Genomic DNA, 16600 nt, shown 5'->3' with positions numbered 1-16600 from the left:
CTGCATTTGCTTGATTTTTTTTCTTGGTGATTATAACATCGTGTCCTTAACTGCATTTTGTGTTACTGGTGTTTTCTTCCTTGTTTCCTTAGTCGTGTTTTTCAACATTGTCCTTCCTGCATCTTCCTGATAGATCTGCTTTACTGAGTAATGGATCCCATTCCGTAAGTGAAGATACATTTTCATTAGTCTACTTGCAACTGTAGAAAATATTGACTCTTAAAAATCCTCCCATCTATGTACGTTTTAATTAAAACCCTTTTAATGTGTACTAAGGCTTGGAAAAACTTTTCTCTGAATAAGATTTAAATGAAGTGTCTTTCTATTTCCAGGAAATTCAAAAGGAACTACCTTCTCTGTCCTGTCTGCAAGAAGACCTGGGACTGCCTGTCAGTGCATCTGCACAGAGTCTGCATGAAGACCGATCCTGAAGAAGCCATTGAAGCAGTAGTGGAGAGGGCGACGGCGGAAATGCGTGTGCTTCTGGCAAAAGGCAGGGTGATTAATTACGACCGGCTGGGTCAGATTTTGGGCTCTGCTGACCCAATGAGCAGGTTGGTGGAAAATCTTTTCAGTCCTTTGAAAACTTCTGGTCTCCTTCTGTCTGAAATGTATTTACAGGCAATCTAAACCTTGTATCTAAACCTTGCCTTCTTGGTTTTTGAAAGGCTGATTGAGGAACTGGAGTCACTTTTGGTGGTGACCGATGTGCCCCCAGCACTACCTACTACCACTGCAAGGGCAGAGCCTTCCTCCTCCAGAGCCACACAGCCAACAGAGTTGGACAGTGAACAGTCAGAGCTCCTGTCAGCGGTGGCAAGAGCAGTTTTGAGACCTTTCAATGGTGAGAATCTCAGTTTTAATAGCTTTACTGATTGTGTTTTTGAATAATTGTCAGACATATGCAGTTTTATAACCAAACACTTTCCTCATTGCAGTAACCCTGGTGTGCAGTGGACCAACCCGGGAAGAAAGCTGATGGCAGAGAAGGGGCTTTACAAGAAGCACTCTATCGACCATGCATTGCTGAAGGGTTTTTCTTCATTTTTGTGGAAAGGCCTTCAAAACCCTAAACAGGAGGTGAGTACTACCATAAAAACATTTTAGAGTTGATTAAAAGTTTGATATCCAAGAACAATATTTTCACAATGCAAACTAGTCATGATGACAAGGTCATCTAACGTGTCCTTTTTTCCAGGTTGAAAACGTTGCACGTTTTCTGTGTTACATGGACCCACGGGCTCCGTCCCTGGAATTTGTCAGACAGAGAAGACGCAGCAGTTTCTCAGGGAGCTGACTGATGTGGGGCTTTCAAAGCAGACTCAACTTATCTACAGGAAAAACCTGAAAAGGTTGGTAGAATTTGGTGTTTTCTTTTTCATATTAAAACTTGCACACACAAGAACTTAATTGCGCTTGAATACATGTACATACTTCTTACTTGTGCTTTCCATACAGATTCCTCACCTACCAGACCATCAACACCAACCTGAGGCATGATGACAAGGACCTGCATACAGACTGTAGGGAGTTCATAGACTACCTCAGACTGCTGCAGAAGAGCTGCAGTGAGAAGGTCAGCGAGGAGATTACCCAAAAAAGGCAAGTTTATTTTTGCACCCATTTGACTGATTTACACCACCTATATGTAAGCACTGTGACAAATATTATGATGTGTTAGTTTGATCTTTTTCACAGGCACGAGAGGTTGACAGCAGATGGAGAACTGACAACGCATGACTGCACAGCTGTGTTCAGGGCCACGTGTGTGCGGCCAGGACTCCGGTCCTGCATCAGGAAGCGGAAGAGGGAAGATCTGGATGGGACTGAAGAGAGATTCTTCATCTCATCCGCGCGTGGAAGAATACACAATCCCTCCAATGACCTCCGACGGCTGCACATAAGGTAAGCTGACCATCACGATTCATTTCACACACACTATGTACGGCGTCTGAGGGTAGATGTGTTTTATATGTATATAAATAAACATCAAATTAATATACGGTTTCGACTTGCACTTTAGGTATGGCGTCAGACCATGGGTGACCAGCCAGAGAGCACGCCGGGCCTTCGAGACAGCCACCAAGAGTCTGACTGACACAGAAGTATCTGGTGGCTGACTACGTAACACATTCGACTGCTACAGCGGAGAAACATTACCGCGTGAAGCAGGCGGACAACGCAGTGAGGGCTAGTCAGCTCCTGGATTCGCTGGCTGGTCAGTCAACGTAAGCATGTTATATATTTGTCGACACAATTAATAGAATCCACAATTTGTAAACAAATTATCACACACACTTTGAACACTAGCCTTGTACTCTTCTCCTAAAAAATCATTTTTACATTTTTTTTTTTTTATTTAGCATTGATCCTTCAGAAGGGGAATCCAGCCTGTAGCATTGCTCGCGGTGCTGCCAGCAGAAAGCAGACACGACAGATCTGCAAACGGATCTTGAGGCAGCGTACGGCCGACTTGTCGAACAGCACCCGGTGACTCTGGGGGGTGAGGCGCCAGATAAGACTCTGCGTGCTGAAATCTCAGCTAGCTTTCAGCGGAAGCTGTACGAGCGATTGTTTGAAGGCACAGATGAAACTGCACAAGCAGCATATTCACTGTATTCACAAGTATTTTTTGAAACTATATTTAAAGATATTTACCAAGTAACATGAAAGATTGTTAGTTAAGACTATACTTGACAACTTTGAACATGGCATGTTTTCTTGATGGCGCCCTTTGGCCCTCGTCTACCCAGTGAGGAAAAGGTCAGCAAGTGGAGGACCAACATACCCAGTGCAGCCCAGTTCATGAAGAATGGAAGCCCCCTGGATACATGGACACAGCAATGGATGCTAAACAAAGCCAGACACGCACCAGGACCCAGAAGTGAAAGGACTTCTTGTGACAGAAGATGAAGGGCAAGGGCATTATTGCAATGTAAAGATTTCTGGCTGGCGAGGTGGTGTGTGACCATCACGGGCAGGTCATGACAGCCTCAGAGGGACACAGCGCTCACAGCACTGTAAGTGTGGAGGACGGTCTTCAGGTTTTTTTCAAGAACATGAATGGACAGGCTAGGTGCATCTATCAAGACTCTAAAATCATGAATCTAATATCACTGTGCCCTGCGAGGGACTGGCACCCTGTCCAGGGTGTACCCTGCCTTGTGCCCGATGCTTCCTGGGATAGGCTCCAGGTTCCCCCGCAACCCTGAAAAGGAGTAAGCAGTTGAGGATGGATGGATCTAATATCAGGTTTATAGTAGCACTTATCGAATATCATAGCTACTATATTGTATCGAATATCGTGAGTCTTAATTGGTCCCATTAGAGCACAGTGAAATTCTTTTCTTTGCCTCCCCTTCCTACCTTCCTGTCAGGAAGCTGGAGATAGCAGACAGGATTAAGGACCTTGCTCAAGGGTCCAACAGTTCCAGCTTGGCATTGCTGGAACTTGGCATTGCTGGAACCACCGACCTTCCCATCAGTAACCCAGAGCCTTAACCGCTATGCCACCAATGCCACATCAATAATAAACTTTGAGCACAGCTTGACTGTAAACTTAAATTCTTGTTATAAATTGTATTTATACACTCATGCACATTTTGTTTACAGAGGAATATTTACACACATTCACACATTTGTAACCAAAGGAAGTCTAACCCCATTTCCTATAAAAGATTTTCTTTGAGCACCGTAATCAAACGCTTGTTTATTTGTGTTTCCTTCAGTGGATTTTCTCTGTATTTTGATCTTCAGAGTTCCTTATTGTACTCATGGTCTCATTTTGAAGGTTTGCTGAGCGCAACATTGTCCACTGCTTGCGGTGCAAGAAGCCGCAGAAGCATCTCGCTGGCCACCTGCTAGAGTGTGTATGAAAGACAGCACAGCAGAAGAAAGGCAAGCTGAGATCCAGAAGGCCAAGGTATCTTCCAGACGGTGGGTCTGCAGGAACAGGACCTGGGACTACCGCCAGCTTTGTTCTATCCTGCCCCACAGTCCGTGTGCTTCTTTACTGGTGGAAGAGTTTCAGAGGCGTGGGTTCTTTATCACCAACATGCCACAAGAGTCAGACATGGCTATGGACTCCGGTGATGCCGCCTCCTCACAACAGGGTTCGCCTTCTGATCAGAGGTAACTACAATAAGTAAAGTGTCCTATATTACAAATTCTGTATTATTACAAATGTCATCGTTCACTACTACAACGCTGAGTACGTTCAAAATAGATATGATGACAGTGTTCGCACCCTGACACAGTACCAGGCCATTTTGGAGGTAGCCAGGATCGACTTCCTGATAATCTTTCGGAAGCTGGTCTCAAGCACAGAGGTCCTCTCGACAGAGGAGACCGGCTATCGCCGCTACTGCACGGCACTTTTGGTGTCGCGTCACTTTCAGTGCCCGGCAGCTGCGCAAGGCCTGACCGTGAGTGCATCTATTAACGGTCTAAATGACTTTTCTCCTTTAATATGCTGTGGTGGTTATTCGGAGATGTGGTCACTAACAAATTCTGCCTTTTCATTGTTTTTCGGGTGTCGGAGCGGGTCAACAGGAAGGAAGTTGACGACAGGGTGGTGATTGGCTTCGGCCGAGACGGAACGATGCAGCAGGCTGCCTGTTTTGCCTTTTAACTTTCCCCAACTTTCTTGTTATTTTAGTAACGAGGGGAGAAGTTGTTATTGCTTAAATGATGGTTTTGCTATTTGTAATTTACCTTCCAACCTAAAAGAAAAAATAAAAACAAAACACTGCTTGTAAACCTGTTGATTTCGTCCTTGTCATCTGATGCATATTGTTTTGTTCTCTTTTGCAGGAGTTGTTGCAACCCAACCCTTTTCCAAGGGTGACATCGTGTGTGATGACCGTGGGAAGGTAATCACAGCGGCCCAGGGAAAAGTCATGATGCAGAATCTACAGGATGAAGCACCAGAGTACCTGTTTTTCTTCAGGACCGGGCAGAGGCATCTCCGCATCGACGCCCAGACTTTTCCCTGTGAATGCCACCCCTGTGCAGACACTGTGGGCAGAAGACTGAAGCATTCATCCAAGCAAGCCGACCTGTGTTCTAAATAAAAACAGCTTTTTTTACTTAAATATACTTGCCTAAAAGGTTTTTTTTTTGGTATCAGTATCCTGCCTTCCTGACCAATCATTAATAAAGTTTATCTATATATTACAGGGTAAACTTAAATTCTTGTTATAAATAGCTCTCTCTCTCTCTCTCTATCTATCTCTCTCTAGCTGTCTCTCACTCTCTCGCTCTAGTTGTCTCTCTGTCTATCTCTCTCTCTCTCTCTATCTAGCTCTCTCTATCTTAATATTTAAATAAGAATGTATATCGATAAGATAAAATTGTGTTGAAACTTCGCGTGTGTGCGCGTGCACGCTACAGGAGATCAATAAAGGTACGTCTTATCTGAATCGTGCTCTTTATAACTTTATTCAACTTCTGAGCTCCTGCGGTTTCTCTGCCTCAGTTACTTCACTCGAGTTTATAATCGCTTTCAACCAAACGCTCTGTTGAACTTTCTGCCATGTTTTCTCTGTAAGGTGGAAGCTATAGGGTCCTGTCTTTCAAAAAAAAAAAAAAAACTGTCTTTCCCAAATCAGGGCACTGTTGTTTATAATTAACAACGATAGCCACCTAATAATGTTTTATCAGATTTCCTTCAGTCTTTGTGTCTTTGACAAACCCAGGCCTACAACCTTTCTCATTAGAGATCTGCAGTGTCCCGTACACATTCTGTGCACCAGCCACGTTGTTGAAGATTATTGCTGTCAGTGAAATTGCTAACATAAAGTTCTCTGGGATCACAGTGTTGCAGCAAAGTGACTACAGTATTCCGCCATCGAGCAATACAATTACAAAAACCATGCCGTGTATTTTGGGGTGTGGGAGATGTTCCATACTGTTTATCTGCTGAGCAAACCCTATTTCTATTGGAGAGACCCTTCTGCTATTTGAGCAGAAATACCCCATGAGCCACACTGACTGCGTCTGCTCTTCCCCTGTCTCTTAGCCTGGGAACACAACTCTCATAGCACTGCTATACTAACAAGATTTAATGGATTATTGTCAGATCAAATAATACGACGGGCTCAGATTTAGTATATGAACAGTCTGGGAGCTCCTCTACTATACTGTGCTTATGGGATCTATAACTTCTGGAACATTTCACAACTGTGTCTGGTCCAAGCTGCACTGCAATCATCTGGCAGTTCCTCCACTTGGTGAACATTTTATACAGAATTGTTAGTGTCAGGTTCTTCCTGCACAGATGAAATGTTTTCTTCAGAAGTGTGCATCTGTGATACGCACAGCTGAGAGAGATCAGCGGTTGTAGGCAGCATTTTTCTGTAGATGTTGAACTGAGCTGCTAAACTGACCTGCGAGGTGAAACTGACCCAAAGGACAGAGCTGTAGTGCTGCATGAATGTGATGTGCTCTGGATGTTCCGGACAAACAAAAAGAGAAAAGAAAGGATTATATTTTCCAGCTGCGGTATTTCCAGAGGTGGGAAGTAACACTCTATATACAAAAACAATGTGATCTTAAGAGTAGGTTTAACTGGCCGTACTTATACTCTTACTCAAGTTCATTTTTAATTACAGAAATGTACCTTTACTTCTCTACACTCGGTGGCGTTCCTGCGTTATTGTTAAATAGTAATGAATGTATGTAGTTTTAATAATTAGTTTATATCTCGTATATTGAGGTCGCGGTTCTCGCCCTACGCTGCAGTGTCTGAATGCGAACGCAACAACCCTCACTTTTATAACGGCTCAGTCCTGGAAGATGATGACCGACGAAGCGAGCGCGTCGATACACACGTATATTCTCTAAACATTTAAAAAGCTGACATTGTAGTTAAAGATCTTATTAAAAACTGGGACAGAATCCTTTTCTCCAAAGATCAGAGTATTGTGCACTGTGATGTATTCACTCTGTTTCAGGTCAGCAAGTCTAATGAGTGTGTTTGTAAACAGGTGGAAAAAAGAGAGGGAACACATAGCTGTAGTGTCAGGATGGCCGAGCGGTCTAAGGCGCCAGACTCAAGGTTCAGACCTTCTCCCTGGTTAAAGGAGGATTCTGGTCTCTAAATGGAGGCGTGGGTTCGAATCCCACTTCTGACAGGATTTTATTCCCTCTAAAAACCCCCATGTGTGAATATTAAATGAATGAAGTTAGGATTCTAAAATGTATTTTGTACGTATGCAGTAAATTAAAGATGAAAACACTCAACACTGGAGAAGTTTAAATGAGAGGGAACTTATTTATATGTGAGGTTCTGTGCTGAGTGTAGTAGTAGTTCAGAATGTAGCTTTCAGATAAATGCTGATAAATACACACATTAAGAGGAGTTGTGGATCTCCTCAGGATGTCATTTGTGTTTTTGAGGGTTGGAGATGATTTAATTCTTGGATGATCTCTGTGGAAATATGGATGAATAACATGACACTTGAACAGAACGTGTGGTTAAATGACTCTAGAGAACGGTATTATTATAAAATTGTTGTTTTTAGCCCCTTTAATGTCTGACTCTCTCCCCACCACTCTCTCTTCCACATCCGCCCCACATTCTCACTGTGAACAAAGTGATTTCATTTCATTCTGAATCGCATTTTAAATTGTGAATCGGCACCTAATGCAGGATTAACGTACAGATCCATCTGATCTTTACACAAGCACAAACTGCTGGTGGAGGGAAACTTAGAGCTCGATTTGAATTCTCCTCCACTGCACAGTTTCACACAACACACACATCCAGCTAAACATTTCACCCAGGATTAACAGCATAGCGCTAACAATACAAATACAGTAAAGACACCAGTCTTCAAAGCCTCAGTTTATTTACAGTGATTTAATTCAGGAATAAAATGTAATAATCTAACTCATAGAGATCTACATTTACACATCATTCTGTGGTTTATTTGTTTCTGGAAGCCCTGAACTGAACATTGTGGGGAAAATGTACTATGGAGTTATTTGAACTTTATCACATTATTTTTATTTAATAATTCATTATTTCAACACAGTAGGTCGTTATTTTCACTTAAAAAATTTCATTTAATAACTTGGAATTTCAAGGTATATTAATATTCCAGATATTATCTTATTATTCTGAAGTAATTGTTAAGGTGAGTCGAAATAATAATATAACACTTCAAAATAAATTCCACAATGAAGTGTTCAGTAAAAACAGACTTTCACAGAGAACATGAATCTTTTCATCAGCAATATTTCATTAATGAATTGGAATAAAACAATATCAGCTCTAACTGATCTGATTCACTCTTACAGAGCACTGAAGTGGGAGGATCTTTACAGGAGATTTATTACAACTAACTCTTATAAATGGCAGTAATTTATCAGTAAATGTGTGTGTGAAAGTGTGTATGTGTGTGTTAGTGAGAGGGTCAGAGAACGACAGCTTTCCTCTGTTCCAGTCCAGCTGCACTCTGATCCTTTGGAGATTCTGTGTTACTGAGAGGAAAGTGTCTGGCTGTGGTGTAGAACATGTTCTATATTTACCACCAGAATACCACACATACCAGATTCCACTTCTGGAGAATATATTTCCCTTCCTCTGAGCAGATTCTGTCATCACACCCACAAACCACCATGTACAGTCTCCTACTTCAACGTCCCAGCAGTGTGTCCCTGAGTTAAAGACCTCAGAGCCCAGGATACACCAATAGCCATCAAATCTCTCTGGATTATCAGGAAGCTTCTGTTTCTCACCCCTGAGTCTCACACTGGTCAGATCATCAGATACAATGAGGAGAGGGTGAGCAGTGTTGGGGTCCAGAGTTACAGGTGCTGAAAACACACACACACACACACACACACACACACACACACACACACACACACACACACACACACACACACACACACACACACACATATTGGAGCTAAGATAACTTAAGCATTACGTTAGTATGGAACTAGCTAACATTAGCCTAATCCAAAGAAGTGATAACTGTGATTACAATAATAATGAATAAACATATATAACCGGGTGTATTTAAATTACAAAGAAAGAAAGAAAGAAAGAAAGAAAGGAAGGAAGATTCTTACTGTATTGAACAGCGTCCTGCATCTTCTCCCAGACTCTGAACTTCAGGTTGTCCAGATGTTTTGCCACATGGATCAGTGTTCCTGAAAGCTCCTCTGGATGCTGCAGTGTGCACTGAGCTCTGCAAAAACATTCAAGAGTCAGTGCTGCTGTGGGTTTGGAGTCAGAAACACAGAGAACGAGAGAGACAGGAAGCACATCACTCACCTTCTCACTGTGGCCTTGTAGTTCTGTAAAACAACAAAGCAAATATCAGTGGATCTGATTGACATTTTTACACCACTGAAATGTGACGTTTCTGATGATGGAAAGAAGTTTTACTTTCTCACAGTATAAACACTGACTAAATGATCCTCACTTGTAAGAACGAGACGTCTTCGGCTCTCATCTCCTCTTCTACGCCTCTGATTGTGTCTGAAAGAGATGACATGTCTCTGCTCAGCTTCTCAATCTTCTCCTTCATCATCTGACTCTTCTGCTCCTCTTCCTCTCTCAGTGCAGCTATCCTGGCTGCCTCTTCATCTCGTAGAACCTGGTGAAGCTTCTCAAACTCCTCCTTAATCTGCCGCTCTGTGTGTTGGGCCTGAATCTGCAGTGAAGAGGAAATCAAATGAAATGGAACTGATTCTGCAGTGATGCAAAATATCATTCTAATATCAAACCCATCTTATTGATTCTAACCTTTATATGTTCTGCAGTCTGACTCCAGTGCAGTTTACAGTCTTTAAAGATCTTCAGTTTCTCCTGTAGGGGCTTCAGAGCAGTTTTCAGCTCCTCCTGAAACAAATCAACACACTGCATGGAGACTCTGTGTTTAGTAATAGCTGTATTCTCTCTTACAAGCACTCATTAGAGCTTTTCAAATGCACCAAGTACAGAAGAAACAATGAAAAGTGTAGACTTATAGGACGTGGGTTTATTGGTGTACACTGCTTTAGTCTAACATGGAAGATCTGCTCCTGTTTATACAGGAGACACTTCAGATGCTGAAAATCTGAAGATGATGGAATAGCAGACTCACATTTGTTATTGTTTACTAAATTTATCACAAGGCAATTATCATTTATTATTGAATTATTACACTGTGTTTATATTGAACCTGTAGATATTGATATGTAGAATAAACTCTTTTTTACATGTACCTTTTACAGGAACGTTTTATTTACCTTACAGTCTGTTAATGCCTCATCAATGGGGCAGAATTTATGGTTGGTGTGTATTTTTGAATCCCGACACACCACACACACCGGCTGTTGATCATCCAGACAGAAGAGTTTGAGTTTCTCACTGTGCAGACTGCAGACTGTTTCAGACGCTGATGAAGATCTCGGACTTCTCTCCTGTAAGAAAGTCTCACACAGGTTCTTTAAGGCCAGATTTGTGGGAGGATCCTCCATAGACGACTTCCTCCTACAAACAGGACATTCTCTGGATCCTTTGGTCTCCCAGAACTTCTGCAAACACACTTTACACACACTGTGACTGCAGCGCAGGAGAACAGGATCCGTGAAGATTTCACAGCACACAGGACAAGAGAACTCCTCCTCTGAAAACTTAGAAGCCATTTTATTCTGCTGCTGCTGTTGTTCTCTCCGGTCCGAACGTTCAGATTCACTTTCACTTTGATCAAAAGTAATCACACCCTGATTTCAGGTTTGTTTAAAGTTAATATACGACTTTGCAGGTCCAGTTAGTAATCACTTCCTTTCACAGAGCTGAAAATGAGACTCAGAATTCTCCATAAACCGAGAATAAAACTAAACTCACCAGAGCAGAACACTGCAAAAGGACTGCAGTCGTCTCAGACTCTTTACTTCCTTAATGGGAGGAGTTTTAGAGAGACAGGTATGACCTGTTCCACTCAACACTGACAGCAGAAACAGCAGATAAAGATCACTTCTGATAATTCATCGTGTCGACCCAGTCAATGTTTATATCAAGAAATTTAGAAGAGATATTAATACAGAATGTTAACTGTGTAAACAGCCAGAGAGCATTTATTTAGGTTCTGAGCTCGTATGGAAAAGTCTGTTCAAATTAATAACAATATATTGAAGTTTATTTCTGTTTACACTGGAAAGAAGTTTTGTTTGTAGTCTGTACATGTAGTCTATGTTTGATGTTTTTCTTATTGAGATTCGACAATATCTTAAAACCATCTTTATGACACAAAACAAAACTACTAACATATGCAAGACTTTTGATAGCACGTTCACCTCATACCTCCAGGGTTGAACATTTCACAGAATGTTCCCTATGGACTTGGCGCTGCACTAGAAATCCATTAGGGTCTCCCCACACAGGTTCAAATCCTGCCGACTACGACTGAAATTTGACAAACTGTGAAGCATTTCCTAATCCGGGTATGTTTCTTTAAACAACAGGAGTCCCGTTACATCTGGCGTAAACCAAACACAGAATTCCACAAAAAGAACATCATACCTACAGTCAAGCATGGAGGTGGCACTTGTGGGGATGCTCTGCTGCTTCAGGGCCTCGGCAATAGTCAAGGAAAACATGAATTCTGCTCTCTATCAGAAAATCCTAAAGGAGAATCTCCAGTCTTCAATCCCTAAGTTGAAGTACAAGCAGAACTGGATGATGCAGCAAGACAATGATCCAAAGCACAGGAGTAAGTCCACCTATGAGATTAAAGTTTTGGAGTGGTTTAGTCAAAGTCCTGACTTGAACCAACTGAGATGCTGAGGCAGGACCTTAAACAGGCAGTTCATGCTTCAAAACCCTCCAATGTGTCTGAACCAAAGCACTTTTGCAAAGGAGAGTGGGCCAAAATTCCACCCGCTCCATATCTGACAACCTATTCATAAGAATTAAAAGCCATTATCTTAATGGTGTTTTCATTTAAAAAATTTATGTCAGAAGAGGGATTTGAACTCACGCTTCCATTTAGAGACCAGAATCCTCCTTTTACCAGGGAAAAGGTCTAAACCTTGCGTGTGGAGCCTTAGACCGCTCTGCCATCCTGACACTACAGATGTGTTTTGTGCCCTTATACCCACCTGTTTACAAGCACAATAAATACACACGCAGACCTGAAACAGAGGTAAATACATCACCGTGCACAGTGCTCTGATCTTTGGAGGAAAGGATTCTGTCTCAGTTTACTCTGGGGGACCCCAGGTATTTTCAGACGCTCTGATGATTTTGGCACGCTCTGATACTGTTGTCAATTTGAACAAATGTAAGCACTATTTTCAAAGTCACATGACTTTTTAGTCTTCAGCACAAGTTCCCCTACAAAAATATCTAAGTAGTATGTGTTTCATGATGTACATTAAATATAAATACGGTGATTTATGTGACGAACCACTTCGGTCATTTGAGGTGATTCTGTTAAGTCTTGAGTATACATCAACCACAAACACTTTCATGTGCTCCGTTGATATGGACACTTAAATAGACATCTAAGAGTGCATGTGCCTATTGTTTTGGATCAAGAGTGGGCAGTGGGAGGGCTAATGGCTTTCTACACCGAATACGCAAAAGAAGTTGTTCACAGGTCAGCCCAGGTAACCTCATCAGGGTCATGGTCCCAACAGAAGCCTAGAACTTCTGAACTGACTCCCAGTGAAACATGTTCAGAAATGGAAAAAAAATCCTTTCAGGTTTCCCAGCAGAGGTTCAAATGCTGAAGAGTAGGTCTGAATTTCTGTTTGCCAGATGATGGGTGAAATCTAGTCATTGTAGACAATTCTGAACAGACGCACAGTGAAGCAGGTTTAGACATTGGCCCACGCAGAGACAGGTATTTTCAGTAGCTGTGGATGAGTGGTTAAGGGAAGGACTAGAAATCAATCGGGGTCTCCCCGCTGAACTTGAAGCACGTGTTAACTGCAGTGAACTTGAAATTTATTTCACAGAAATGTTGAGGGAGAATGCACACACTGTATGAGACTGTATTATCTCTTTGTCAGAGTAAATGAAGAGTCGGCCCAATTGCCTTCCGCCTTTTTATTTGGTTAAAAGTAAACACACAACGCAGACAACAACATTACTTAGGGAGTTTTTCCCTCACCACCGGCTCGCTCAATTCGGATAAATTCACACATTTAAAATCCGTATCCCGTGGCTTATGTTTCTGTAAAGCTGCTTTGAGACAATGTCCATTCTAAAAAGCGCTATACAAATAAAATTGAATTGAACTGAACTGAACAACCAATTACCCTCACATCAGGGTGTGTTGGTCAGGCGTCCACATACTTTTGGCCACACAGTGCCCTTTTCACATTATCTCAGGGGTTCCCAAATTAGGGGTCATGACCCCATGTGGGGGTAATTGGTTTACATGGTTTAGTTTGGGAAGCCCTAAGATCATGTGTAAGGGGCATCTATGTTGGATGTAACTATGTAGCTAGAAATAAGTATGAATTAATTTGATAATCAACCTGTACCACATCTGTTCCCAAAGGTATTGTCTGATAAACAAACATGATTGTTTTCATGAAATTGAAAGACATTATATGTTTTGACTAACTTTGTCTTGCATTTGTTCAGGTGTTAAGGTGGTAAAGAAAAAGAAATGGGAGACCAGTGAAATGAAAGCAGTTGAAAAACATCTGTACAGGTTCATCAAAACTTGCACAGTGCCAGGAAAAAAAACATGGTGAGGCCTGTATTAAAGCTGAGCTGTTGCACTGAAAGGCAGGGATCGGTTGTCCGGTAAGTGCCGAGAGCATTAAGGAGTTCTTATGGAATACCAAATGGCAAAAGGACATTGTAGTAGAAGAGCACTTCGCAGATCTGAAGCAGTTTATCCATGATGTCAAACATTTTAGAAGGGAAGGAGCTTTTACTGACACTGAGATCTATCGTCTGAAGAAATTCATGACTAAAGTCAGCAGAGAAACTCCTGATGATGACCAGTAGAGTGTTTGGTGTGTTTTATATTAGAATGGGTTTTATCATCTGCTTGTTTTATCTACACCTTGTTCTTATGACTGGGATTCGTATTGCAAGTGTAAACGTTAACGGGGCAAGAGAACACGAAAAACGTGTAAAACTATGAGTTACTAAAGCAGAAGCGTATTGATGTAGCGATGTTGCAGGAAACACATAGTAATGTTAACAGTGCTACTATCTGGATGAAGGAGTGGGGTGCGCTGGTAATTTTAAGTCACAATACATCAGTTAGTGGTGGGGTTGCCCTACTGTTTGCTCGCAATTTTACTCCCAGTTCTTATACAGTAGATGAGGTTTTAAATGGGAGGCTTTTAAAAGTAAGAGCTATCTATGAGAATGAGAGCTTTGTTTTTATTTGTGTGTACGCTCCCACCAGTGCAGTGGAGAGAATGGTTTTCTTAAATAAACTAGACAAGGTCATTGCTGACTGCAACACTGCCGATATTTTAATTCTGGGTGGGGATTTTAACTGCACAACAGATAACTTGGACAGGAACCACACAGAACGTCATGTGGCCTCCCGTAAGCGCCTGTGGGAGACGATGGAAGCTGACGAACTGATTGATATTTGGAGAAATTTAAATAGAAACCAGAGGCAGTACACGTGGGCCCACTCCATAGACAACACACTCTCCCTGGCAAGACCAGATCGCTTTTATGGTTTAAAACATCAGCTGACACTTTTTACTAAATGTTTTATTGTTCCAGTGGGCCTCTCTGATCACAGCATGGTGCAGTGTATCGTCAGTAAAGAAAATGTAAAACCAAAAAGTGCTTACTGGCATTTTAATACTACACTTTTAGAGGATACTAATTTTAGAGAATCTTTTATTTATTTCTGGAATGTTTTTAAATATGAAAAGATGGCTTTTAGTTCTATACAACAGTGGTGGGATGTGGCCAAGGCTCAAATTAAAGCATTTTGTCAACAGTACACTCTTAATGTCACAAGAGACATTGTCAGATCTCTGAGAGCCCTGGAGACTGGAATAGTGGAACTCCAGTGTTTGGAGACCGCAGGAGATCGAGGGCAGGTTGAAGCCCTCAAAAGTAAAAAAGCTATAATGAATGACCTGTTGGGCATCACAGCACAGGGGGCGCTGGTCCGCTCACGCTTTAAAAGCATGAATGAGATGGATGCTCCTTCTAAGTTCTTTTTTGGTCTAGAGCAGAAGAATGGACAGAAAAGTTTCGGACATGCTGTGCGAACAGAATCAGGAGATCTTCTGTCAGATCCCGCTGAAATTCGCAAGCAGACAGTTAGCTTCTACTCGAAGCTGTACAGCAGTGAGCAGTCAGGGGCACAGACAGTGAAAGAGAGCTTCCTTAAAGACCTGCCAAAAGTCCCAGAGCTTGTGGCGAGCGATCTGGACATAGAGCTAACTCTAGCAGAGCTCTATGAAGCTCTCCGAGGGATGGAGAATGGAAGGGCGCAGGCATAGACGGTCTCCCTGTAGTGTTCTACAAAGCCTTCTGGGCAGTTGTAGGGCAGGATGTGCTAGAAGTGTTGCTAGACAGTGTGAAGGGAGGTGAACTCCCATTGAGCTGCAGGAGAGCCGTCCTGACCCTCCTGCCGAAAAAGGGAGACCTGACGCATTTCAAGAACTGGTGCCCGGTCTCACTGTTGTGCACGGACTACAAACTGCTCTCAAAAGCGCTAGCTTCAAGACTGACTAAGGTAATGGAGCCAATCACTCACCATGACCAGACGTACTGTGTGCCCGGCAGGTCTATATTTGATAATGTACACTAAATTTGTGACATTTTGGACGTCTCCAGGCTATTGGGATTAAAGACTGGTCTTATTTTTCAAGATCAGGAAAAGGCTTTTGACCGGGTTGAACATGAATACTTGTGGAAGGTGCTGGAAACCTTTGGTTTCAACCCAGGTTTCATAGCCATGATCAAGACTTTGTAGAGTGAAATTGCAAGTGTATTGAAGGTTAATGGTGGTTTGTGTGCCCCTTTTAGAGTCTACAGAGGTATTAGACAAGGCTGTTCTCTGTCAGGCATGCTGTACACCCTAGCGTTTGAACCTCTTTTATGTAAACTGAGAGATCAACTTTCTGGTTTTACGATATCTCACTCCAGCGCTTCTCTGTGTCTCTCAGCATATGCAGATGACCGAGTCGTAATGCTGGGAACACAGACTGATGTGAATATTTTAACTGATGTTTTAAAAGATTTTGAGAGTTTATCATCTGCCAAGGTCAACTGGGCCAAAAGCGAAGCCATTTTAGTTGGAGAGTGGGGTGGTGGGCAGCCCACATTACCAGCTGGTTTGGTGTGGAAAGAGGGTGGTTTTAAGTACTTGGGTGTTTATCTAGGCAGCACTGAGATTTTAACTAAAAATTGGGAAGGTGTCTTTGAGAAGGTGAAGGGCAGGTTGAACAGGTGGAAGTGGTTGGTCCCAAAAATGTCTTACAGGGGACGCACACTGGTCATCAACAACCTGGCAGCATCAACCCTGTGGCACAAGCTGGCATGTGTGGATCCGCCACCAAACCTGCTCTCGAACATCCAGGCCCTGCTAGTGGACTTCTTCTGGGACAGACTACACTGGATCCCTCAAAGTGTCCTTCACCTGCCCAAGAAGGGGGG

At 42.4% G+C, this 16600-nt stretch overlaps 3 protein-coding genes and 1 non-coding gene across 4 annotated transcripts in view; 3 read left to right on the top strand and 1 right to left on the bottom strand.

Annotated features, from left to right (window-relative positions):
• The window catches only part of LOC128629030 (E3 ubiquitin-protein ligase TRIM35-like), an 88272-nt gene that overhangs the window by 18467 nt on the left and 53205 nt on the right, over positions 1–16600 (top strand). The gene's annotated exons all lie outside the window — the stretch shown is intronic.
• LOC108261122 (uncharacterized) lies at positions 3872–4836 on the top strand. Its single transcript, XM_017461993.3, has 2 exons — positions 3872–4131; positions 4226–4836. Exons 1-2 carry the CDS (start codon positions 3872–3874, stop codon positions 4575–4577), a joined length of 612 nt encoding a protein of 203 aa, XP_017317482.1. The 3' UTR covers positions 4578–4836.
• On the top strand, positions 7020–7133 carry trnal-caa (transfer RNA leucine (anticodon CAA)). The gene is made up of 2 exons: positions 7020–7057; positions 7088–7133. It is a non-coding gene; the product is annotated as a tRNA-Leu (tRNA).
• On the bottom strand, positions 7834–11702 carry LOC108262636 (E3 ubiquitin-protein ligase TRIM35-like). The gene is made up of 6 exons (XM_053675139.1): positions 10246–11702; positions 9761–9856; positions 9438–9668; positions 9287–9309; positions 9082–9200; positions 7834–8820 (listed from the first exon to the last, which is right to left on the bottom strand). The coding sequence occupies exons 1-6, from the start codon at positions 10642–10644 to the stop codon at positions 8276–8278; spliced, it is 1413 nt and encodes a 470-aa protein (XP_053531114.1). The 5' UTR covers positions 10645–11702; the 3' UTR covers positions 7834–8275.

Source organism: Ictalurus punctatus, chromosome 24 (assembly GCF_001660625.3).
Source record: "Ictalurus punctatus breed USDA103 chromosome 24, Coco_2.0, whole genome shotgun sequence".
Taxonomy (NCBI): domain Eukaryota; kingdom Metazoa; phylum Chordata; class Actinopteri; order Siluriformes; family Ictaluridae; genus Ictalurus; species Ictalurus punctatus.
The sequence above is the reverse complement of the archived record's forward strand: the minus strand, read 5'-3'. Positions and strand labels throughout refer to the sequence as shown.

Coding starts and splice junctions, on each gene's coding strand:
- LOC108261122 (XM_017461993.3), top strand. CDS start 3,872: ATGAAAGACAGCACAGCAGAAGAAAGGCAAGCTGAGATCCAGAAGGCC. Junction 4,132..4,225: donor GGTTCGCCTTCTGATCAGAG/GTAACTACAATA, acceptor CGTTCAAAATAG/ATATGATGACAGTGTTCGCA.
- LOC108262636 (XM_053675139.1), bottom strand. CDS start 10,644: ATGGCTTCTAAGTTTTCAGAGGAGGAGTTCTCTTGTCCTGTGTGCTGT. Junction 9,669..9,760: donor AGACTGCAGAACATATAAAG/GTTAGAATCAAT, acceptor TCTTCACTGCAG/ATTCAGGCCCAACACACAGA. Junction 8,821..9,081: donor GCAGGACGCTGTTCAATACA/GTAAGAATCTTC, acceptor GTGTGTTTTCAG/CACCTGTAACTCTGGACCCC.